Source organism: Mchenga conophoros, linkage group LG2, assembly GCF_057382185.1.
Source record: "Mchenga conophoros isolate Kocher_MC1m ecotype Shallow Benthic linkage group LG2, M_conophoros_male_GT1.1, whole genome shotgun sequence".
NCBI lineage: Eukaryota > Metazoa > Chordata > Actinopteri > Cichliformes > Cichlidae > Mchenga > Mchenga conophoros.
The window spans coordinates 32,416,873-32,441,666 of NC_140527.1; the positions used below are offsets into that span (position 1 = coordinate 32,416,873).

The window sequence follows — 24,794 nt, forward strand, 5'->3', positions numbered from 1 at the left end:
GATCACTCTGGCAATGTCTTGGCATTTGATCATTTATTCATATATCAAATGCACATGCTGGTTATAGTGATGCAAGATTTAATTTAGCTAAGCAGCATTTCAACACTAATCATAGAGGCAGTTCATCTAACAGTCTTTACAGATACAGCAAAGGAGGTTTTCAAGACTGTCAAAGGCACAGATTAAATTCAAGGTGGCAACTACTAATCAAATATAAAGACAAAAGCAGAAGCCATTAGCTTTTCAGACAGCTACTTACACGGAACTATAATACAACAGATGGTTGTTAAATATTTTAACATGACAAGAAGGACATAAAGAAATGGCATAAAGTAGAACCTCAAACTTTCAAATGCTAATCTATACAAAGTAATAAAAATTTCACCCTCTATGAAGATTAAAGGTGAGTTTACAACAAATTGGACTTTACTGCAGAGCTAGTGCATAGTTTATATTAAGGCATTCCTGGTTTACGTTCCTATACTAGCAACTGTTATCACAGTCCCTAAAGATGTCTTTGGTTAAGAGTAGGGTGTGGGGAACGTCAAGCCTGAAGAGCCGGTGTCCTGCAGGTTTTTGATGTGTCGTTGATCCAACACGGATGATTTAAATGAGTAGTTCATTACCAGGCCACTGGAAAAGTTCAAGCCATGTTGAATTTAGCCATTTAAGTCAGCCGTGATGGATCAAGGACACATCTAAAACCTGCAGGACACTGGCCCTTGAGGCCTGGAGTTCCCCCGCCCCTGGTATAGAGTAAGCTGTTTGCTAGAGGCATTAATCTTGCCTTCACTTCCATTGCAAAGATAGCAGCACAGGCACAAAGCTGAAATAAAAACCTCACGTCTAAGCAAGCGTGCAAAGAGTCAAGCAGCTGAACACGTCCTATGACCAGGAAAATGGTGTATAAATAAAATGACAAAACATAACAGAAAATCTACGGAAAGCTGCCCAGGCATTGAAATGGATTGAATTAAAACAATTAAAAATATACATTAAAGCTGATTTGTGCTGTAATTTGTGGACACTTGTGCAGAACAAACATGTACACAACACAATGACACAAGGTCATGTAGATCATGTACACAACACTTTGGAATAAAAATACATTTTGTTTTTGCCAGCCATTGGCTGAGACTACGTGCTGCAGCTAGATGTGTTTTTATCAAGTTAAAAATCACATTTACAACAAACAAGTTTGACCCCAGCCACTTCCTCCTCAGTCTTCACTTAATATACTGTACACAAAAATGTTAAGCAAGCGGCAGATCATAAAATACAAGTCACACCTCACACTTATTTACAAGACAATTTGCTGGAGGACGTTTTCTTTACCTGCAATACAAAACTGAGCAGAATAAACATTAAATCACCCGAGCTTTCTTTAGAATAGGCCCGCTACAAAATAACATTAGCTGATAATGAAGCGCTTCCCTTTTTAATGCTACAGAAATTATAAAAACTACACTTCAATACACATTTTATACACACACTAGTTCATTTCTGTGCATAAAGTAGTATAAAGTAGTCCCCAACACTGACACACTGTGCGTCACAATTACCAAAACCCATCCCGTTCTTTCTTTGTAAAAGTTACAAAATGTGTTCCTATAGATGTTTATATTTATAAAAGAGTTCAGAATGTGAGGGGAAAATAAGCTGGTTAAACTTCATCTCTGAATCACACAAATGCACGAGGAGAAATCTCTCTGTTCAGCTCGGGTATTTTAATTTAAATGAAAATGCTGGATAGGGTGTGTTAAATGCTGGATAGGCAAAGGAGTCTGTTAAAGAGTGACAGTACAAAAAAAAAAGAAAAAGTAAATGGAGGTAGATGTGGTGTCCGCCTGTGTGTTTCAATCAGAGAACGTTTGTGAAGAGCTGAAGTTCTCATAAATATTGAAATGTTCAAATCGTCTAGGTCTTTAGGATTTTTTTTTTCACATGCATTAACAGTGTCTTACTGTGTGTGTTTTTTTGTTTTGTTTTTTTGTTAAGAGTTTGTTGGAGACTACAGTAGAAAAAGCACTATTAATCTACACTTTAGACCACCTACACAATACACTTACAGGAGCTTCTTGGCCTGCCACAAAGCTCCTGGCGTACAGTTTTTGTGCTGATGTTAATGCGACAGGAGGTTTGGAACTCCAGAGTTATCAAGTCAGCTTGTTGGCAACATTTACACATTATGCGCCTCAGCACTCAATAGCCCCACTCTATAACTTTATTTGGTTTACCATTTATTAACTGAATTAACTGTGGTTCCTTAACGCTTCTGCTTTGCAATAACCCCTTTTACAACTAATCATGGAATATCTAAGTGAAGAAATCCCACTAACTGACTGGTGGTAACAAAGGCATCCTATTACAGCACTGTGCTTAAATTCAGTGAATTCCATAAAGCGACCCATTATTTCACAAATGTTGGTAAAGGCAGGCAGCTGGTGAGGCACGTAACTTTATACACCTGTGGCAATGGGACTGGAAACACCTGAATTCAATTATTGAAATGAGTCACTTATTACTTTTGTCCATATAGAGAACTAAATGGTTGAGTCCTAAAATACTGAACTGGAAGTCCATCCATCCATCCATCCATCCATCCATCCATTCGCTTCCGCTTATCCTTTTCAGGGTCGCGGGGGATGCTGGAGCCTATCCCAGCTGTCATAGGGCGAGAGGCAGGGTACACCTTGGACAGGTCGCCAGTCTGTCGCAGGGCCAACACACAGGGACAGAAAACCATTTACACTCACATTCATTCGCACATTCACACCTAGTGACAATTTGGATTATCCAATTAACCTATCTCCACAAGCTTGTGAACTGGAAGTGTAACTTAATATCTTCAAGCAGTTCTTTGGTGTTAACTAGTATTGTCATGATTATAAGTCTTAGAAAACTATATCATAGTATTTCAAGTACTGTGATATCAAATGAAATCCATGGCTTTTTAAACACACGAACTTGATCCTTGACCTAGACGAAAATAAATAAAAAAACAAAACAAGTGATGACAAATCTCCCTAAAATACAAACATGTGGGATATCATATTCTTTCTGATGTGGTTTGTTACGAGAACTAGCACCAGCTTAAAAAAACAAAACAAAACAAAAAACAAAACTTAACATAACTTTATGGTTGCTTATTTCATAGCTAATCCTACTGTCCCCCCCTATCCTAAGCTGTTGTGTTCTCTAAGCATCTATAGCAGCGAAGCCATTAGTGTGAGGTTTGCAGCCATTGGCGTTGGTGTGGTTGAGCGCCTCCATCTCCTGATTGGCAGCCAGCTTTTCTCTGGCCTTCTTTTCCCTCGTCAGCTGTCTGCAGTGGTAGAACAGGTAACCCGGCAACAGGAAGCCAGTAAACGAGAAGATCAGCAGGCCGAGGTTGATCTGCAGGAAAGAAAGATCAGGAAGATGGACAGTTGTAATTATGATTCACATTGTCAGGCCATAATTAAAATTGACAGTTTCAACTGTGACTATTTTTAAACTACAGGAAGAAAACTTTAAAACTGTTTGAAACCAACTGAGACAATAACCCATATAAATCAAATTACATTTAACATGTAGCAAGAACCGATCAACTGAAAACAACAACAACAGTTTAAATCTCAAACTTTCTCGCGTCCTATTCTGGCCAATTATGCAGCTTGTTCTTTGAAAACAGCCCTTCTAACTCTTAGTTTGTATTTTTTTTAGGGGGGCATTCCTAAAAGCCTACTTTTTTCTGATTGGCTGGCCCCTCATCTGGCTTCCATAAACAGAACCCTAGGCTTGTAAGCCCCTCCTCTTTATCTCAGGCATGTAGAGAGCTTTAACACAATAACCTTAAGGAAAATTCCCTGTTAAGACCAGCCTGAAGCCAGAAGATTTGGCTAAATTTTACTTACCAATGTAAGCAAACACTGCGACAGTAGTGTCTCCTTTAAGCATAGTCATGGTTTGTGCTAAAATGCTAATGTTACAGTGCTAACATTCTCAAAATAACAGTGTTTAATATGTTCACAGGCTAGGTTAGCTGCAGTAAACAAAAGAAGCAGAAGGGAATGTCTTCAGATTTGTAACTCATGTGACACCCAAACTCAGTACAATTCATCCCGAGGGAAGCTCAAATATTTTTGCTATATTATATATATTTTTGCTATATTCATATTATACTTGCTGAATGTCAACCTACTATGTGGCTCTAGATAAAACATTTGCAGGTGATCAGAGTGATTAGGACTCATTATGTTTGAAACCTGAATGATTGTTTTAACATACACTGAGTGGTCATGTGGACATTTCGAGGTGAATCAACATGATGATCCAATTTAGGATTACCATTTGGCCTCTTCAGTCTTCACTTAGTGCACTCATTACCTAATGAAATTAATGTGTATAAAACTGTAGCTAACAAATGCAAATTCATTTCATTTACAATTTCAGTTATCCCATGGATAGTTGGTGGCGCAATAAACAATGCTGAGAGCTTTTTATGGGCGTCTCATTGTGAAGTTCGCAGGCATGCAGAGAAAATGTGTTTTCTCACATAGTAGGGGTCTCCTTTCAATGGTCCAACCATGGCGATGAAGAGTGGCTGCTGCAGCAGGGCGATCACAGCGCTAATCATGGACTGGAGGCCTGTCAGCGTGCCAAAGTGGTTGGACGGGTAGCTGTGGGAAAGATTTAGTGGTTAGTGTGAAATACCAAGTGACAATAGGCTGACAATACATAAAATAAAAACAGCTGATTTAGTGTTGGAGACATAACATCTATGTTGAAATGCAGGATTTAGTGCCAGAGAGAGCTTGTTTTCATGCTGATGTGGCTCTGGAGGGCACTCATAACCAACAAGTTGAATGTTTGCCCACACGATGTTGGGTGATAATGAACAATCAGATATGTACCAATCCTACAATGACATAATTATGCATGTCATACTGAATAAGTATAAAATGTATAAAGCAATGCATAAGCTGAAAGGTTGCAGTTTGTGGTCTCCGGGCACACAATACAGGATCCCCCCTCCTTTTGTTACCACATCTGGTTGCTTTTATCACACTGTAAAGCCGTGCTTTTTGGTGTTTATATGGTGTTAGATAATCACACTAAATGGGTCAGAAAAGAGTTCATTGTCTCATTTCCAAGATTAAGTGATATCCCAGTTGTCGTATTAATGAACTGGAAACTCAACATATGTTCACTTTGATGAGCACTTCTTCCAGTTATTACGTCACTTAAATGCCATGTGATTTAAAAATTAGGTTTTTGTGAAACTTTGCATGTAATTGTGTTGTACAAAGATTTATCAGCACTTACACAGCAGCATAAAGTCCTCCACAGCAGGAGTGGATGAAGCCTCGGACCATAGTGTGGAGGATGAAGGTCAAGATCTAAGGTTGAAAAGAGATGGAAAAAGTCAGGGAATTAATGCATCACACTAATTACTGTTGTATCGTTGTTGTCACAGAATAAGGCATTACCTGTAGAGGCAGGTTGTCGATGAGGCAGCAGACTCCAAATGCAATTAGCAGCAGGTTAGTGAGGATGAACGCCCTCATTGCATTTGTCACCTTCTGAATCTTACGGTCTCTTTTGGGTCCACTGGTGAGCCTGTTGAGGACACAGGCAAAGAAGTTCCCATCACAACATACAGTGTGTGCTTCTCATATATAAATGGCCTCGTCAGTCTAGTCAGTCCTTCTCCATCATCCTATATTCATGTCTTTACTGTCAAACTACCCAATAAAGGCGAAAAATAAATGAATGTTTATTCCCAAATCTGTCAAGTTTCTCTGCACATACCTCTCTTGTCTGCCTGAGGGGACTGTCTGATCCTCTTCACACTCCTTCATCTTCCAGTCCATGATGTAGCCAATCAGAGGACATGTGGCCAGACACAACAGCTGTAGCATGCCAAAGGTGGACGAGTAGAAACCCACTGAAAGACAAAACATTAAATTAAGAGAAGACAAAATAACAAAGATAACAAGTTTCAGTTTAAAGCCTTATTACTACAGTGCTCACCATTGTCTTCTGCCTCCTTGGCTAGCTTGCCAGACGCTGGAAGATACATATAATAAAGAGCATTTCTGTCAGTACTGCTCAAAGGTTTTTCACAGTACTGTAAATACTGACTGTGTTTGAGGGTTGGACACTCACGGTGCTCTTCTCCATGGGTGATCAGGAACTCCAGCATCTTGTTCATTGCCCCCATATAAAAGATGATTCTCAACTGGGACATCCCCATGGTAACCAGACTCCAGAGGAAGATGGGAGAAAACACAGACCGACGGAAAGGAACCGCATCTGTGAGAGGACGAGTGTTTTTATTTTCCTGTAATGATTGTGATGGAAATTCAGGAGAAGTGGTTCAGATTTCTAACTTTTACCGTAAACCTTGCGGGAGATCCAGTCTCTCAGTAATATCACACAAAATAAATCAGTGGTTCTCAGCCTGACATGTGCAAGACGTGAGGCACTTTTCTAGTTTGTCTACAATTTTATAATTTGAGGGGTTGCAAGATGATTAATGGGACAGAATTTTATTGTGGCCACAATACAAAAGGTGCATGACTGCGAGCATTGTGGCTGTGTGTGTGGGTACACTTGCATTACTCATTTTGGGGGACCTATATCCGTACAGTCACACATGTGTGGGGACTCTGTATCTTTTGGGGTCAAAAAGCAAGACCCCATAAGACAAATCTTAAAATTTTACAGTATGTAAAACATACAGTATGTTTAGTAGATGACTTGCTCTATATCCAATCTATTTACCTCAATATAGATTGGCACTTGTATAGTGCACCATTCACATTCACACAAACTGCAGAAGGAAAAGAGGACAGATTTGTTGACCTACTGGGTGCAACCTCATGTCCATTAGCAAGCTTCTCTGTGGAGCGTCGGATGTCTCCGTTTTGGTGGCTCAGTCTCTCACCAACAACCTTCTGCTCAGATGAAGGTGGCTCTTGAACATGGAGGATCTTACTGTTATCAATAAACAGGAGGGTTTCAATTACGGAGTTACGGTTGTCATCAACAGTTACTGTATCAATATTAAAAAACAAAAACAAACAGACCTGTAGTCCACCTCTTCGGGTGTTGGAAAACCTTCTTTGGGCCAGTTAACAAAACAATTTATGAAGACACATGTGGCAAGACCCGCCCACGTCCACATGATCACCGTGAACGACACGCCTGCGTCGTAGATGGCCTGGGAAGGAAAAGAAGTTATGTTTTTACACTCATGTTTCACTTGTGTTTAAAGGTGTGCTCGCTCACTGTTTTTTTTTTTTTAAACCACATGGCGGAAACAGAACAAGCTGTAAACACAACACAGACATTATCACCTTGTAAAGTTTTTACGGTGAGCGTGCTTAGAAACCATCCAGACACATTTATGCATTTATTTACAGTGGCGTACCTCAATGTTTATGCCTTATAACTCCATCCATAACATTTCTAACATTTCAAAGGCACTCTGAAGTAGACTCACAGTTACAACTCCACCCGGTTTATGTGAGAAATTCATCTAAGCGTGTAACTTTAACGATGTATTTGTTAACATATCCTTAATTTACCTTGACTCCAGGGAAGGTGACTGCAGAGGAAGCGTAGGAGCCGATCATCAGAGACATTATGGTGGAGCTCAGGGCACCAAACATGTTGGGGAGCTGCAGGCACAGGGACATGTAGACAAAACAGACATGGTCACATATAAAAACATTCACAGTGGTCCATGGACTACCTGGAGTTCATCATTTATTCTAGTGAAGGTTCACTATGTTATTTTGCCAGCAGAGGGCAGTGGTCTGCTTTGTGTTAGCAGGACGAAATACTGAACACTGATGAGGTTGCTCCTAACAGCAACGGTTCACTGCTCTAGCCTGCAGCGTTTGCACCCAGTAACACTTCTCTCTTCCTGCAGAGCAGACTCATTAAAAATATTAGTTTCCATGTCAAAACAAAGAAGAAATGAAGACATGGCCCCATGGCTCATTAATGGATTATGCTATACTTAGAAACATTGTTATCCTTGCAATTAAAACAAAGAAATAAAATTCAAACTAGTTCAGACTTGACTAGTTTCCTCTGACCTAGCATGAGGGGGGAAAGGTGGTGGGCATTAGGCACTAGGACACCATATATTAGGTCAACCTATTTACAGTGACAAGGAGCTTAGCAAACACAACAGTGACCTATTGTGCTTGTAGCACAGTAAGTGTCCTTTTAATTAGAGTTTTAAATGGGTTAATCGTGATTATAAAAATCACATGTGTAGGATTTTAATTGTGCTGGATGACAAGCTTACTATTCTCTCTCTCTCTCTCTTTCTCTTTCTCCCAATGACCACAGTTTTCCAAAACTCCTGCAAACGTCACCTAATCTCCCTACGCCGTCAGTGCCACTGTTGTCTCCCAGACAGTTTCCACACCCTTACACTGACGTTATCGAGGCAGAGAGCATTTATTAAACATAAAGGAGCACAACGTTGACCTCCTAACATTTTTATTGGGAGATGATGTATAGAGATATAGAATTTTTTTATGCGAAAAATCATTATCTATTTAAGTTATTTAAACCTCTATTAATTAAGAATGAGCTGAAAACAACACCAGCTTAGGCTACTTAGAAAGTTGATACGGCTGACTTGGACGCAACTTGCTTCAGTTTGCACAACCAGTCAACATGGTGCAACATCAGCATTTTATTTGGAGTCCTGTGTTACAAGCCTATACGTTTAAATGCAATATTCACTCTACTTTCCCTACCCTCTCCACCAAATCCTTAGTGAAATATCAAGCGATGTTTGCTAGTGTAACTTCGCTTTGTATTTGCTAGCGTATCAGCAAGTGTACACAAGTCTTTTCATTGGAAACAGCTGCACCGAGATAGCGGTGAGAACCAAAGCAGTAAAGTTGTGGGTTGGGAAAACCTAAAATAATTTGTAAGAAGAGTATAAACCTCTGTAGAGCTAAGAAAACCGCAGTTTGTTTAATCTTACATTATACATAGTTATTTGAGCAAATGTTGGTTAAAAATATTAATTATAGTACCTTTAACAGATTACAGATCCCTTCTAATTACTATAAATATTTCTTATAGCACATTCTGCAGTCCTTAATTTTCCCATCACTTAGACACACTGGGATTCAGAGCTGCATAGAAAAGGGTTTCCAGGAGTGTTATTACCAAATATCAAAATTCCTACAAACATTTTTGGCCTTTGTGCCAAACAAGATGTAAGGTGGAAGGTGTGGGTGAGAGGTGTGCTTTTTCATCCATGTATGAATTTTGTCTGCTGTCCTGAGATTACATAACTGTGACGATGTGCAAGCTGTGGTGCCTGCGCTTTATCGAGGAAGCATGAGGTCACTTCAGTTGCTGACACTGAAGTGAGATGTTGGCAGGTAAACAGGAAAGAAAAGCTTTCCTGAGGATGTTCGAGGAGAGAGTCTGCCTGTCTGAGTGAGAGGAGAAAAACAACCGCAAGAACACCCGTCCTCATTCAGCACTTCTGAGAACTGAATTACAGCTCGTCTATGAACATAAGGTCTGCAGTGCTGTGGAAGTTTATGGAATGTGGGAAACGGGGCCCTCCGAGCTTGCATCTCATGTTGTAAGATGTCAGGTTACCAAATATGGAAAGTGCAAATGTCTATCCTCTACCTCTGTGTTCTGTCAGATCCTATTAAATAAATATTTTTTTACAGGGCCTTGCAACACTTATGCATGCGAATGCTGCTAGGGGGATGTGGACACAAACGCATGACTGTATGGACGCACACACAGGGTCAAAATCACACACATAAAAAAAAGGATTTAGCCATTCACTTGCCACAGCTAATGAGTTCAGGCTCTACTCCTGCCGTGCTCACTCACTTGGGTGTTGTAAGGCTTTGGCACTGAGTTTAATTAAGACTTTCACTGGGAGAATGGGCCAAATAGCAGATTAATGAGCAGTGAAATTTTGAAAGACAGGACGCAAGAAGGGAAAGTGGGAAAGGAAAAAAAGGAGAGGAAGAAAGACAGATAGGAGTATAAAATCAGCAAGGACATCTGTGACAAAGACACGGGCATTCTCACACTCACACACACTATAAGAAGATTGTTGGCTTATGTATCTGTGTATTTTCTCATTTTTGTGTTCCAGGTTCTGTATGTTTGTTTTGTCTTTTGTGTCTTACAGGTGCGGCAGTTGTGCATTCACCCCCCACCTGTCTTGCCTCTGCATTGTCATACCAAACCACATATAATGTAATTCACATGAAGAAGAGCTGTTTTTTCACCACTGTACATTCAGATCACAATTCTGATTGCAAAATCTGCCAGACAGGACAAGCCACAAGAAAAAAATAAATAAATAAAAAATCAGCAAGGTAAGAAAAAAAAAAAGACAGGTAGCAGGAGTAAAACTTTTTGTGTTTGATCTCCCAACGCTACATTTGCAGAGCCTCCCTCTGTGGAGATCCCAGCAGGAAACCCTAAACTGGAGCCGATTAGCACAGACTTCTTTTTGCTCCCTCCCTCAGTGTTCGCAGTTTGGTCAAACTGTCAACTTCAGAGTGTTAGCAAAGCCGTCAAAAGCCTGCTGTAGTGGACTTGTATAAAGACTAGGGACTTTTTAATATTAGGGTATGTACGATAATTACCTTTCCCCCCCAATTCCCTGAAGTTGCTTCTATTCACTGAGTAAATTTAAAAGTAGGTCAGAAGCAGACTGACAACTTTCACAGTCATTACAAGGAACATGATTAACAGAAGTAGCTGCATTGTCTAATCGCATGCCAGTGGTAAAGTATTTGCATTGTCAGTTGCAGGCCAGGCTTCATTCCTTTTAAAATGACATGATACTGGGAGCAGAAAAACTTTCATTCTGTACATAGAGAACATAGGGCGTTCAAAGGACCTCATGCATTCCTAACAATGTGACTCACTGGAAAAGAAGGTGTCTGTGAATCACCTTGTTGTCATTTAAGGCTTTAATTAGTTGGTAAAAACCAAATAAACTAAAGGTGTGTTTGCATATTGAGCACAGTAATGAGTCAAACTAAATAAATAAAAATAATAAAAATAATAAAAATAAAAATAAAATAATTTCCCCCAGGGATCAATAAAGTATTCTGATTCTGATTCTGATTAAATATTTAATGAAGGAAAGAAATCAGAAAACGGAAAACTACAGGGCGTCACAATTGCAGCTTTTGGCGCCTGTTGTTGTTCTTTTACATCACCCACACAGGATCTCAGCTCATTGTGCAAGATACTGCACCTCAAATGTCCCAGTGTTCAGTTGTTTTTATTTAATATTCAACCAAACTCAATTATGTCACTCCTCCTTGAAATAAAACCCACAATCTTTTAACCTGTTGTTGTAATTGACAGCATCTCTTCAAACGATTTTACAATTTTCTGCCAATCTTGTGTTATTGTTGGCAACATGAATGTATTATTACAAAATAACACTGAACATGTACGGACATCACAGGGGGACCAAGAGTACCTGTGAAAGTGAGGCAGAGTTAATTACCCTGATCAAGGTTATGGAGTTAAAAATGTTAAAACTTTCATCAACGTCAAACGTCCAGTCCACTTTTGGAAAATGTGAAAACTGTAAAGAATGAGGATAAAATGTGGACGTTCATCAGTGCTTCTGTCAGCTTTACAGTCTTCTTACTGACAAAGACATCAGCGGTTCCTACAGACATTTCTATAGGAAATCCATCCATAGAATTTCCATCCCAATTAAGACCGGCCCGCCAAGGGAGTCTGATATTCCCAGTTTAAAGAATCTGAAGTTATAATGTCTGTCTAAATGAATTACTATATTTATGTATTGTATAAAAATCCAATGATGGGCTTTGTATTGGGAGTTTCCCCCCAGTAACTGACTCATAGAGCACAATACCGCAAAACGACTGAGATGGTCTTGTTTAACTCTCGACCACATGGTATAAATTATGATGGCATTTGTGAATTTACGTCTGTGTGTGTCTGCCCTTGCACTCTTTAGAAAAGCAGCAGCATTGAGGTCACTCGGTGTTGGTAAACCTCACCCCGATTAGAAGTGTCGACAGAGGGAAGGAACGAGGGACACGGAGGTCAGTCAGGGACAAACAACAGGGGGCAGCTGATCATTACTCAACAGTGTGTGTGTGTGTGTGTGTGTGTGTGTGTGTGTGTGTGTGTGTGTGTGTGTGTGTGTGTTATTGACCGTGTTTGTCTGATAGGCTTGAAAGAACATTCTGTGTCGGCGTGAGCTAACACTAAAAGGAGCTCCACGTTCCTGCATGTGTTATGCCTGTTTCCTTAATGCAATGTTAGCCATGCGAGTATTAAAGGTAGCTACATTCTTAATTTTGCATTCATTTCTGCTTTTAAAATTAGTGTTGTTTTTGTACACCTCTACCTGGGGGGGAAGAAGTGCTAATTAAACATCTTTCACTGTTGTGTAAAAAAAAAAAAAAAGATGAGTCTGCATCTGTAAAAACCTGAACGAACGAACCACTCTGTCGATGTGCTGCTGCACTACTTCCAAAACATTTCATCAAAATTCAAAGCTGCGATTTTGTTCACTGTAGAAACAAGAAAAAAGTCTACCTGCTGAGTCACCACCAACAGGTCCCTGCAAGTTACACTTTTTTTTTTTAAACATCTGCACTGTTTGTCTGGTTTATATCACCCTAAACATCTTTCATACCCAATGGCATCCAGTTTCATAATAGACTCCTCTAACGCTTTTCTTTCTGTAAAAACACCCACGTAAGCAGTTTGCAAGCTTAAAGAGAAAAAGGTCCCAGGATAAGGTCATCTGTCCACAGTCAGTCTTTAACTTCAGCATTTAAACAGCTGTTTCTTGTTCATCTCCCCGTGCGCGCACATTTGCGCATCCGCATGTGTGCACAGTCATGCAGAGTTTAAAATGTTGTGTAGTGATTATTCTGCTGACTGCTGAGCGGAGAAACTGAAGAGAGCAGGAAGAAGGTCGCGAGGAAGAGCTCAATGTGTGCTCAATGTGTCCTTGAGTATCTTTGATTAGAGGTAAAGGGGCCGAGCACTAGGGAGGGTGTGTAGTCACCCTTGGGCTGCAATTGGTGGAAACTTTCCATGTGGTAGAAGTCATGTGCACTCTGACGAAAACACTGTACCAAGACTAAGCACCAACCTAAATACTTGCCAGGACAATGATTTTTTTAAAAACACACTTGCTGATAGAGCACACGCCTGATGTGGACATCACACACCGTACCACCACCACCCCTTACCCCCACCCAGTCAGAACAACACATGCCATTTTGTCAGCTGAGAGACCAACCATGCTACTAAAATGTTTCTGCTCATTTGTTCCAGGAAGAATAAAAAAATAAAACCCTGTCACTACTTTCTTAGAAAGAGTTATGTAAATAGATGGTGTTAAATTATATTATAGGACATAGAGTTACTGACTGACTACCAGATGACTAATAGCATTTAATGTTACTGATTGTACTGCACAGGATTACCAGTCATACTACTATCAACTGTTAAGAAATACAAGATATGGTGTCCATGCAAAGGCTCCCTTCTTTTAATTTAGGGGTTTTGTAAAGTTGACCACATGGAATAAGACCTTTGCCACCCAAAAATAAATCCAAACTGGTACTGAGAGGAGTGATTGTCTTGTTCTAACAACATCACAAAAGACACAACGATACCAGTAAATGAGATGTGAACATGAAACCAACTGCACTGGAACTGGCCGTTGACAAGACAAGACAAGCTTTATTAGTCCCACACGTGGGAAATTTGTTTTGTCACAGCAGAAAGAACTGAACTGAAACAACTGATGAGGGCTCTGGATAGGTTATATATTGAGTTGCCTGTGCCGTATATATATATATATATATATATATATATATATATATATATATATATATATATATATATATATATATATCACACTATTCCCCTCAATTAATCAGCCAGACTGCATGTCTTATCCCTTCGCCTGTTAGCCGTGTGTCTTACCGTGATGGAGGTGAAGGTCAGGCAGATGCCTCCGAAGCCATTCAGAGAAAGAGCCAGGAAGATGAGCGCTGAGAGGACTGCAGAGAAAGCAAGAGAAACATTAAAACTCGCTTTGGTAAACTGGAGGACTTCATTTTACAAGAAGTCAGTTTAAGTTAACATTTCAGGAGACCGCCTTCAAAAACAAGCAAATTACCATGGGCCTTAAAATTTAACCGCAGCAGATATTCACTAAAGCAGTTGGCTTTTAACTTGTGAAGTGGTGTAAAGATGAGGGTGTGGTGAAACACATTGATGCAGCTGCAACTCCGTCACTTTCTCTGTGGTTTAAGTGTAACATTGAGCAACACAGACAGCAGCTTAAATAAACAAGCTGGTACATAAAATGGTTCCAGCCAGTGTGACAGACACTTTCATATAACCCTAAAATTAATCTAAATTTTAATTAGGCTTAAAATTATAAGTTATGAGTGACAGGTAGGAACAATTTTTTTTAAATAACTCATTTGTCATGCAAATAGATAGATACTTTATTGATCAGTGATAAAAATCAGTTTGTTTGTTTTTACAGTGATTAAAAAAAATCCAGGTATACAGACTTCTGTAAAGCCTGTGTGCCATTTTGCATCGATTATCTCATTAATATCTTGTCTGTTTTTACTCACCGTCGGTCTTGTAGGCAGAGGTGGCCATCATAATACAGGACAGACCAAAGCATGAGCTGCAACAAAGAGAGAGAAAAATAATGAAACCTCCAAGTAGCTAGCTGCTGGTGACATCGTCGGCAGTAATAAAAAGCTACTTTCTGCTGCCATCTTATCCACAAGGGGTCGCCACAGTGGGTAGCTTGGTGACTTGGAGAGATTGTTGATTCGTTCCAGCTAGAGACACAAAACCCCTTTGAAGTTGCGACAGGAACTCAGGTGTAAAATCTGTCATCTGCCAAATCAAATTTTATCAGTTTCCATCGAGGCTGACACATAAAACTGACAACGGTGTCAGCCACTTATGGAGGTTATGTTGAAACGTCTACAAAGACTAAGACCAGAAGTCTAAATCAGCTATAAAAAGTCTGGTTTATAAAACAGTTGGTCAATGATTTAACAGCCTGAATGCTTTTTGAATCAGATACGTTCAAATCCGATAAGTGTCACGCTTGACTTTTAAAAGTCAAGTAAAGTCAAACTGTGGATGAGAAAGGCAGAAACCATGTGTGTTTGTTTACGTAACGTGACTTTTTACCCTTCTGTTTTGAAGATAACCCAACCTCTAACTGAAGTTTTCCAGTGAACATCTAAATGATTCTGAGTATGCTTTGGAGAAAAAGTGCTGTTGTCAGGTATAACCAAAAATTCAGCCCTCTGGGACCAACTCGATCTGTCGTGTTTGGAGCAAGAAAATTGCTGAATATGACCCACAAAATACCATCCCTACAGACAAGCAGGAAATGAAAACATGCTTGGGGGTTGTTTTTCTGCTAAGCGTGCAGGACGACTTCATAGGACTGAGAGGCCAATGGATGGGACCATGTACCCTAAAATCATGAGAATCTCCTTTCCCGCAGCCAGAAGACTGAAGGTGGATCACAGATGGGTCTTTAGGCAATGACCAATAACCCCCCAAAAATACAGACAATACAACACAACAAAGGAGCAGCTAGCCAACCCCCAGACCTCTACCCTATTAAAAAAAAAGTACCTATGGAGGGAGCTTAAGCTTCGAGTTGCTGAGCAGCCAAGAAACCTCAAGCATTCCTGTAAAGAGGAGTGGGTCATAATCCCTCCTGAGACGTATGCAAATGTGGTACCAAACTACAGGAAACATCTTATGCACAAATGCACTTGCCAAAAAGGGTTTCTCCACCAAGTACAAAGTCATGTTTTACTTGAGGATCAAACGTTTATTTCATGCAAGTATAACTTTTATGTAATGTGTTGTTGTTTTTTTATCTTATGTCTCTCGATTAAACTGAAACTACCATAAAAACATGAGACTGTTCTTCTCAAAGTTAAAAATTTAGCAGATCATCAAATAATTATTTCTTCTACTGTATCTCTAAGAGTCTGGCTCTGAAGTCAGTCCAAGCTCTACCTTACAGAACACATCCTGTAATTACATGAACGGTTGTAGACTAACTACACGTGTACTGAGAAAAGGTGCACACATACAAACGAGGACTGCCTACTCAGTAATTTGCAGAAACTGGATCAACTTCTCGTTCCTGCTGTGGGAATGTGATCCATCTACTTTTTGTACTAGAACACAATTACCAGTAAATGAATTGATTGAATATCAAGTTTTCCTTCCTCGTCTCCACATGTGCCAAGGAAGATTTTTTTATGATTAAGCCAAACATACAAGGATCATTTATGAGCCACACATACAAATACATTCTCAAATGTTACAATATTACCTTCCAACCAGTCGAATGGGACGTGGTCCAAACTTATCCATCAGGATACCAAGCGGGAGGGTGGTGGCACTAAGCAAGAAGGAACCGATGGTGAAGCCCAGATTCAGCATCTCTTCCTGGTCCACACAGCTGACCCACTCCTCAACCTTCTGGCCAGAGGAGTTACCCAAAGACGCGTGCGCTGTGTCATTTTCTGTGGGAACAAGTGTGTAGGCTTGATGAGAGATCGCTCAAGAACTATTTGAGTCTTTCAGGTTTTTTGTGGGCTCTGACTTGACTCCAAAACTAAGCATTATTTTCCCCATTTTCTAAACTTGTCTTAAAGGTGACTTTTCTGCAATTTCCAAAACAAGACAATCTCATGCTTTATAGATTGCAATGACACATTTGAACACAATACATATGTTTCCCGAAAAGTAATTCCAAGTGATGAGGCCTTAAAACCTGCAGTTCCTCAAATGGCCACTCAAGGGACGTTTCTAAAATGAGTCAGTCCTCATGGACTCCAATGTTAAAATGTACTTGAGCATTGTCTCTATGCCTTCATAGGAACTGTTGATGGGGTGAATTGTTAGGATTTAATCAGGGCTTAAAGTTAGAAGCCTCCCAAAACAAAAAACTGTAGCAAGCTTGCGAACACATAATTTGGCTGCTGGTATTTTGGGTACGTCTATCTTCTATTTACAATCTATGCAAATGTCTAATAGATGTGTTATCTCCATATCAAGGTTCAGAGATTCTGATCTTACCTGAGCACAGGTGAGAGTAGAAGCCTTCCCTCTTTAACATGATGAGCAAGGAGCCCCATCCCAGCAGCACAGCCGAACACAGCAGGTTTTCAATTACCGCTGTCACCGCCATCCACCAGCGCCTCCTGTAGGCCTGGACGAGAGTGGGCGCCATCGCTGCTGCTCTGTGATTGAGGAGCAACAAAGAGGGAGGGGGAGGATAAATTGAAATGACTTTAGGCAAACATGGAGGTTATTTTTTTTATTTTTTCTAACAAGTAAAAAAGATAGTTGATGCATCCAATGTAAATGCGAAGGGTTTTCCATTTGTTTAACACCTTTGAAAAACTTCCAGACACACTAAATAAGCTGAACAGATTTTATTAAATAATATTACACACTGATGTGAGTCATTACTGATGCTAAACCACCTCCTCCAAAGGTTTGATTATCCGGTGTCTTAGTTTGAAGTAACAACATTAATTACTTGAAGCCCTTATTTAGTTTTAGCTCAAAAACATTCAGTAATGTTTTCCCAATGTTCCCATATTTATTAAGGACCAGGAAATTCTTTAGCGACGTGAATGTTAGGATTTTTGCTAAACCAGTTTGTTGTTTCAGGGAAGAAAAAAAAAAGGCACAAACTGTAACCATAAGTCTGAGTGACTCACACCACTTTCCATGACTTTGGGTTTGTGAAATTATTCCAGTCCGGATTTACTTCCTGTGAACTTAAGCTTTCATTCACATTGACATTTGAAACCTGATGAGTACATCTAATAAGTGTCCATGTGGAGAGTCACTGTTTTGTAAATCCTAGGCCAGATAGCTTCAGATGTTCACCTACTGTGCTGTGAACAAAGCACTTGAGTTTGACTCCCAGAAACACTGCAGAGTGCTGAATTGGTCTGCTTTCCTTATGGAAATTGGGGTGGCACCTTAAAGTGCTGCTGTTTCCATCTAAAAGCAAAGGGGAGTGGGATTAAATGAGTATGGAAACCAAATGGAACTACAGCTTGGCTTTGGTTTTAAGTCACAGGATAATCAGGCTGCTTTTACATAAACACACATGGGCAAAAACACAGCAGCTGTGATTTGACTGACTAAATAAAGTCATCTTAGTCACGGCCACCTGAAAAGTACACACAGACACAGACACAAACACACACATAGACACATAAAGTACAGGTCACTGGTCACAATGATCTGCAACATGAGCGCCCAACACAGTCATGAATCTGATAACACACATATGAAAAACATCTAAACAAGAAGCAATGATCCAAATATGACCAGCTATTCCATTTGGCAGCCAAACCACAAAAGGGGGCAGAGGGGAACAGCGAGAGAAGAGGCCTACAGTCAAGGCCTCAAATAGGAAATCAGTTTCAGTGCTTCTTAATGGCGGCATCCTTTAAGCATGTGTCATACAGGAGAACCAGAGAGGCCCTAATGGGACAGATTTGTCTCCGCTTGTGCTCACAAGCTTGCGTGTGCCTTCACGAGGCGTGTGTGTAATGCGATTATCCACTGCCCGCTGAACCGCCTTTGTGCTGAAAAGAGTGTTTGAAAAGCAGGATTTCGTTGTAACTGACACCCCATGACAAAAACCCCTTCAACACACACTCACTCAACAATGAGGTGACAGCAGAAGACGGTGCTTATTCACGCTGTCGTGTAAATGCCCAATCCACACATTAACACATTAATTAAGTCTGAGCACACAAACAGTAAAGAGGCTAACTTTTAGCCAAACTTCTACAAACACTTGAGTTACAACCATTCATATCATCTTTAAGTTAGGAATTTTGTTGTCGATCCATTACCATTTTCAAACCGATTGTTTTATCCACCCAGCACGCCAGAGAGAACCAAAGTTATTAGATCCACTGTTACAAAGGCCTAAGATGTTCATATTTGAGCTTTTAAAATGTGTCAGAGATCCACCTGCTTACAAAAACGGACTCCAGCTATCAATCAAAGGGCAAAATGATAACCAAATTTTCTGTCCATAGAGTTTATTATCATTTACAACCAAATTTATAAATGATAATAAAAACAGACTCCAGCTATCAATCACAGGGCAAAAATGAAGGAAGGAGTTCATTTCCCCTTTGGATCCTGCATGATGTGTCATATATGCTTTGTATTTTATTTTTAGCCTGGAGGAAAAAAACAAACAAAAAAACCCCAACCATTACAGTTATCCCATGTGTCCTTGTATATAAGAGATAACTGTACACAGATAAAAATTTGTTGCTTAGCTGTTGCTACAGTCAACAACTGAACTGCTATTTTGATGATCCTGATAGGGTGTCTGTCGATATGCGCACATTACTTCTTTAATCTAGCGTAAATCTAAATCTTGTTAATTTCAGCCAAAGCTGATGTGAAGTAAGGACAGCCTAACCTAGTTAGTATCTCGCTGAGGAAATCTGTCGTTTAATTAACCTCAATGTGCACTTTTAAAAAAATCTTTTAGCGTATATCATTAACTTCAAAGGTCAAATGAGTACAAGGAGTTGAACATACAAGTTTTCATTGTTGCGCTTATGACTTTCCTACTTTCAGCTGCTTCCTTGTCAGAACAGGTCACCACAGCAGGTAGCAAATGTAACTCTGCCAAGTCAAACATGATTGATTTGGCTAATCTTTACACCTGCTGCCCTTCATGACACGGCCCCTGAAAGGATTTGTGTCTCTGGCTAGAATTGAGCCAGCAACCTTTTGCTTGTCAAGCACATATATACACCACTACACTATGCACAAAATTTAACTCTAAAAAACAGCCACTTAAAGTCCATAAAAGTCATTAACTTAAAATTTTTTAAATTATTTAAAAAAATCAGTAACTCCTAAGTAGTGTCAGAGTTTCCACATATACAAACTAAAATGTTAAAGTAACACAGAGACCATTAAAGGTCTAAGTATACAAGTTACAGTCACATGTATTTGATTTACCGCGGGGGCTGAATTAGGGGCATCAACACACACATGGTGAAATATGTTTGTGCATGAAAATATCGTGCACACACATCGCTCAGGAGGCAAAGCAGTAAATGAAAATGGGAGTTCATGGCTTCTTGGTATCACAAACACATGTCTGTTACTGTAAAAAAAGGCTGTGGTGTCATCTGCTTCGCTTTCACACAAACTGATGCAGGGCACGGATCCATTCGGACTAACTACTACTTATCACACATCCCTCGTCACCGTTTTTCCGCCCATTTCCAGGTGCCTGTTACTACTGCAGTAAACTGCACGCTGTCAATAAAGGGAACAGGAGTGCTACTGTGTTACCGTGCAGGAAGGTCAACACATGACAGACATGTGGCAACAACTTAAAACATGAATGCCCGGCTTTTTGTGTTGTTGGCAGGCAGTTGTGAGTCCCTGTCACAACACTGTGAAGTGTGTGCTTTTAAAGTTAAAGCAGGTGAAGCTTGCTTTGGGATAAATCCCACAAAAGGAGGGTGTTTCCTGAAATACCGGAGCAGTAGCAGCTGAATGATGCAATAACTTCAGGACTTACTCTACTCCTCTTTGCCACTGGCAGCCTGGATAAGCGGATGGGGTTTTAATGGGTTTTGAATTATTGAACAGGGCCTTCCTTCTCAATCAACAACTGAGTGAACATATAGGCTCAATTATCCCTATCATGCTTACTTTCAAGTCTCCCTGTTGCTGCTTACTTCCAGCCATGCTCTTTTTTTCCCTGCTGGTGATATAGATGACCTTGACCAGACGTGTTTATCAAACTCTGCGGGACTAAAAGAACCGCAGGAAAAATGTTTCCAAATAAAATAAACCACAAAGCCCTGGGCCTCTCTGTTCTGAGTCCAAAAGTTGCCCGGCCGGCGAGCAGCTGTCTCTCCATGGGTGTGACAGTCAGCCTCCGCTTACCAGGCAGGGCAGAAGAGGAGACGCGTTCATGTGCTGCTCCAAATGTCAAAATCTGGAGTTCTCCCCTGGCCTCCAGATCCCATCAAAGCGTGACACAATTAAGAAATAAATGAAGAAGGCAAACGAGCAATAAATACATAAAATATAGGCATACTGGCTGGATAAAGGGAAACAAATATATAATTAGGCTGTTTAAAGATCAAGATTATTTTTAATCTGCTTTTCAAGGGTTTTGTGACCATTAATCACCCAAAAACATCCACTGATTATGAACGCCAGCGCCCCAGTTCTGAGAGAAATGGGGAGCTCTGCTCTATTTGATGCTTTAGACTGGGTGTTAGAGGCTACACCCAGTGACTTGGGGACATGCTGCATTTAAAATCCACACGTATTAAACATACAGTTGCTTCAGCCATCGTTCTCCCCATTTTTCTTATATTCTTTAATTTAAGGGGTTGTCATTTTATTTTGTTTTATTTGATTCCTCATCAATGAAACCAACCAACTTTTGGTTTTTCAAGATGCAAACAAGATTTTCATCATGTCATCCCAGCAAGTTTTCACTGACTGACATAAACCAACTTAATAACTCATACATTAAATGCACAACAAATTCATCAGACTACTACCCAATGTAAAGTTTCTTCCAGGTGTTACATATGGTTAAAAAGATTCAAATGCAGTAAGTATACATGTTTCATATAAATATCGTCTATAGCCTACTTATTTTCTTTAGCCCACATAATTAAACATTTCAGTTACATAAAACGTGATTTTGATTTGATGTACTGTATAGCATGTGACACAAGGCAATACAGTCTCTGGCACAATCATAAGCATCGGTTGCTACTGAAAACAAGAAAAATTTTGTGTGTTAATGGTGGGGGAGGGGTACACTATGCAATATATTCAGTTTTAGAATTTATATTTAGTGTTAACTGTAGCTAGGTTATCTGTAGCTAGGCTCAAAGTGTTAATGCAATCTTATTTTAATATGCAATACTGTCATACTGTCATATGCAAAAGCCAGCACATTCCACCACATGCCACCGCTCTAGATCCGCCCCTGTTATGCTGTAATTGGGCTATAATAAAACAAACGCCTAACTTAAGACATTTGTGCGCATTTATGGCTTCCCAGGGGTTTTATAAATATTATAAATGAGTCATAACAGGCAGGACTCCGATGCTCCGTGAAATGAAGGCTCAGGTTTCACTGAGCGTATTGTACACATTTTAATCGTCACTTCCGAAACTTTCTCAACATCTGCCGCTCGCGCCGATTCTCACATTTTTACTCTCCCTTTGTGAGCGCCCGTACTTTGCGCCATTTCTCCCCTCACCAGGCCACGGACGCACAAACACACGTGGACACACACACATATTGTGAGTTTAATACGCAGCGTTTGGTCTGTATCGTGAAAGCTGACACTGTCCATCTCATGCCACGTGTATCAGAGGTCGATTGTTCCTCCTGCTGTTTCAAGCCGCCGCTTACGTCTTTTATTTTTTTTTTTTTTTTTTTACATATAACACTAAACTCGTGAACACAACAGCGGCAAAACGTGGAAATGTAAGTAAACATCATATACTTACTTCAGTTGTGTGTCCTCTCACAGGGGCTCGAAATAAAGGTTCCTTATTGAATAACAAAATAAGAATTTAAGCTCAACTTTAACTAATTGTTGTCCTAATAGCAAAGTTGAGCCCGAGTCCCCTAAATAAAACTTTTCCCCCTCCCTCTGTCCTCTCCCTTTCTTCCTGGTTGAAGACTGATGTTCCTTGCCTGTAAGTCCACGTTTTTTCTCCCTTTCTCTCTTCGGTTACACCACACACTTCCCCCTTCAATTTGACTTCTCCCTCCCATCTAGTTTACCGCCTGTTGAGGGGAGGAGAAAAGTCACTACGCCACACACATTCATGCTGGTCTTTCCTTCCATGCAAATGTCCTCCAGCATGGCGCATGGAAGTTTTAAAGAGCCCTTGACCTCGTAGGACCTGGGGTCCACATATGTGGACATCACATTTTGAGTTGTCCAGACCAAAATACTAAATTTTGCTCTTCAGGGGCCTGATATCCACTTACAAGGAATTTATACTACCACTGTGAATTTCCTCATATGTGGATTGCATTTTTCGCAGAAACAAAAATCAGGTAAAAAATAAAATAAAATAAAAAAAATCAGGTAATTCTTTTTCTTCTTTTTCTTTTTACAGTCATCAGGTCCCAATCAGGCCAAACAGCAAAGAGAAATTAAAAATGCATGCCATGAAAGAGTCCGGGTCTTGGGAGGTTAAAGGAAAGTCACTGCAATACGGGATCACATAGAATAACTGATTCAGCACATATGTGGTTAATTTTTCATACCAAGCTGAAAATACATTTAATACGACAACAGTTTATCAGCTCAAACATCAAACGACATGAGTGCTTTAAAAGCATCTCTGACAGCATGGTGGGAGTTCCTAAAAATGACGGAGTCTTCATTAATCCCATGCAAACATACACCTATCTGGAACAACCCTGACATATTACAAAACAATAATATGATTAACTTCCCTGATTGGAGTGGAATCAAATACTTGGAACATATATTAGAAGGAACAGACTTCATTCCGTTTGACAGAATAGTTGTATTCAGGCCCATCCTGGTCCGGATGGGCCTGGGCCTCCTGGTCTTGGTGGATTCCAGAGAGTATTGGTGCCTACTGGGGTCAGCGGAGGAGCTGGCCCTTCCTTCCCTCCCCATCCCCAGCTGCCTCCCTCTTCCCGCTACACTAACATAAACACACACACCCGCCCTCTCACATCATCTACAATTGACTGAGTCAGGACTCTTCCAGACGCTAAACCAAGGCACAATGTACATTTCAATTCCTTTAATTTTAAATATGTTTATATTGTCTATCCTGTAAAATAGTCAGATGTCTATTCATATTAATGTACAGAATTCACCTGCTTGCTGCTACTACTGCACATTCACCCAATGTATATACTACATATATATATATATATATGTATATATATATATATATGTATATATATATATATATATATATATATATATATATATATATATAATGTTTTTCCTCTACACCCCCCCCCCCAATTTTTTTTTTTTTTTTTTTTTTTGCACATGTCGAGGAGCGTGTCAGGCTACATTTCACTGTGTGTTATACTTGTATAACTATGCATGTGACAAATAAAGAACCTTGAACTGTCACGGCTGGGGGAGGGAGCCGTGTGGTGTGGAGGAAAAGGAGGACCCAAAATGCAGCAAACTGATGATACGAATGACGTTTTATTTACAGGGTGGTAGTGGCAAAAACAGGCAATGAAGCACGAGTAATTACAAACGGAAACCTAAACTGGGAGAAACTAAGTGACAAACCTGGGACCATACAAAGGGGTGCGGGGCAGAGAGACGCAGAGACAGGAACACCATAGAACGCAGATGAATGTAGATTAACGCAGTGATACATGGATGAACGCAGACGAGCCGACAACGAACACAGACCGACACCCACTAAATATACACACACAAGGTAATCAGGTAATCACACACAGGAGGGAAGAACAGCTGAACCTAATACACCTGGGGACCGGAGGAGACAAGCTGAACACAATAACAACAGACACAGACCTTCAGAACAGAACAGGAAAGGCTCCAGCGCCCCCCGCGACCCTGAAAAGGATAAGCGAATGGATGGATGGATGGGATAGGCAAGAAAAAAAAGACAACCAAAAG

General features: G+C 40.1%; 1 protein-coding gene across 1 annotated transcript; it reads right to left on the bottom strand.

Annotated features, from left to right (window-relative positions):
- slc43a1a (solute carrier family 43 member 1a) lies at nucleotides 1–22,868 on the bottom strand. The gene is made up of 15 exons (XM_085295833.1): nucleotides 22,642–22,868; nucleotides 17,164–17,327; nucleotides 16,415–16,607; nucleotides 14,667–14,722; nucleotides 14,002–14,078; nucleotides 7,575–7,667; nucleotides 7,074–7,207; nucleotides 6,854–6,981; nucleotides 6,151–6,297; nucleotides 6,016–6,051; nucleotides 5,794–5,929; nucleotides 5,472–5,601; nucleotides 5,308–5,381; nucleotides 4,538–4,661; nucleotides 1–3,396 (listed from the first exon to the last, which is right to left on the bottom strand). Exons 2-15 carry the CDS (start codon nucleotides 17,315–17,317, stop codon nucleotides 3,199–3,201), a joined length of 1,680 nt encoding a protein of 559 aa, XP_085151959.1. The 5' UTR covers nucleotides 17,318–17,327; nucleotides 22,642–22,868; the 3' UTR covers nucleotides 1–3,198.
- Nucleotides 22,869–24,794: the final 1,926 nt, after the last annotated feature.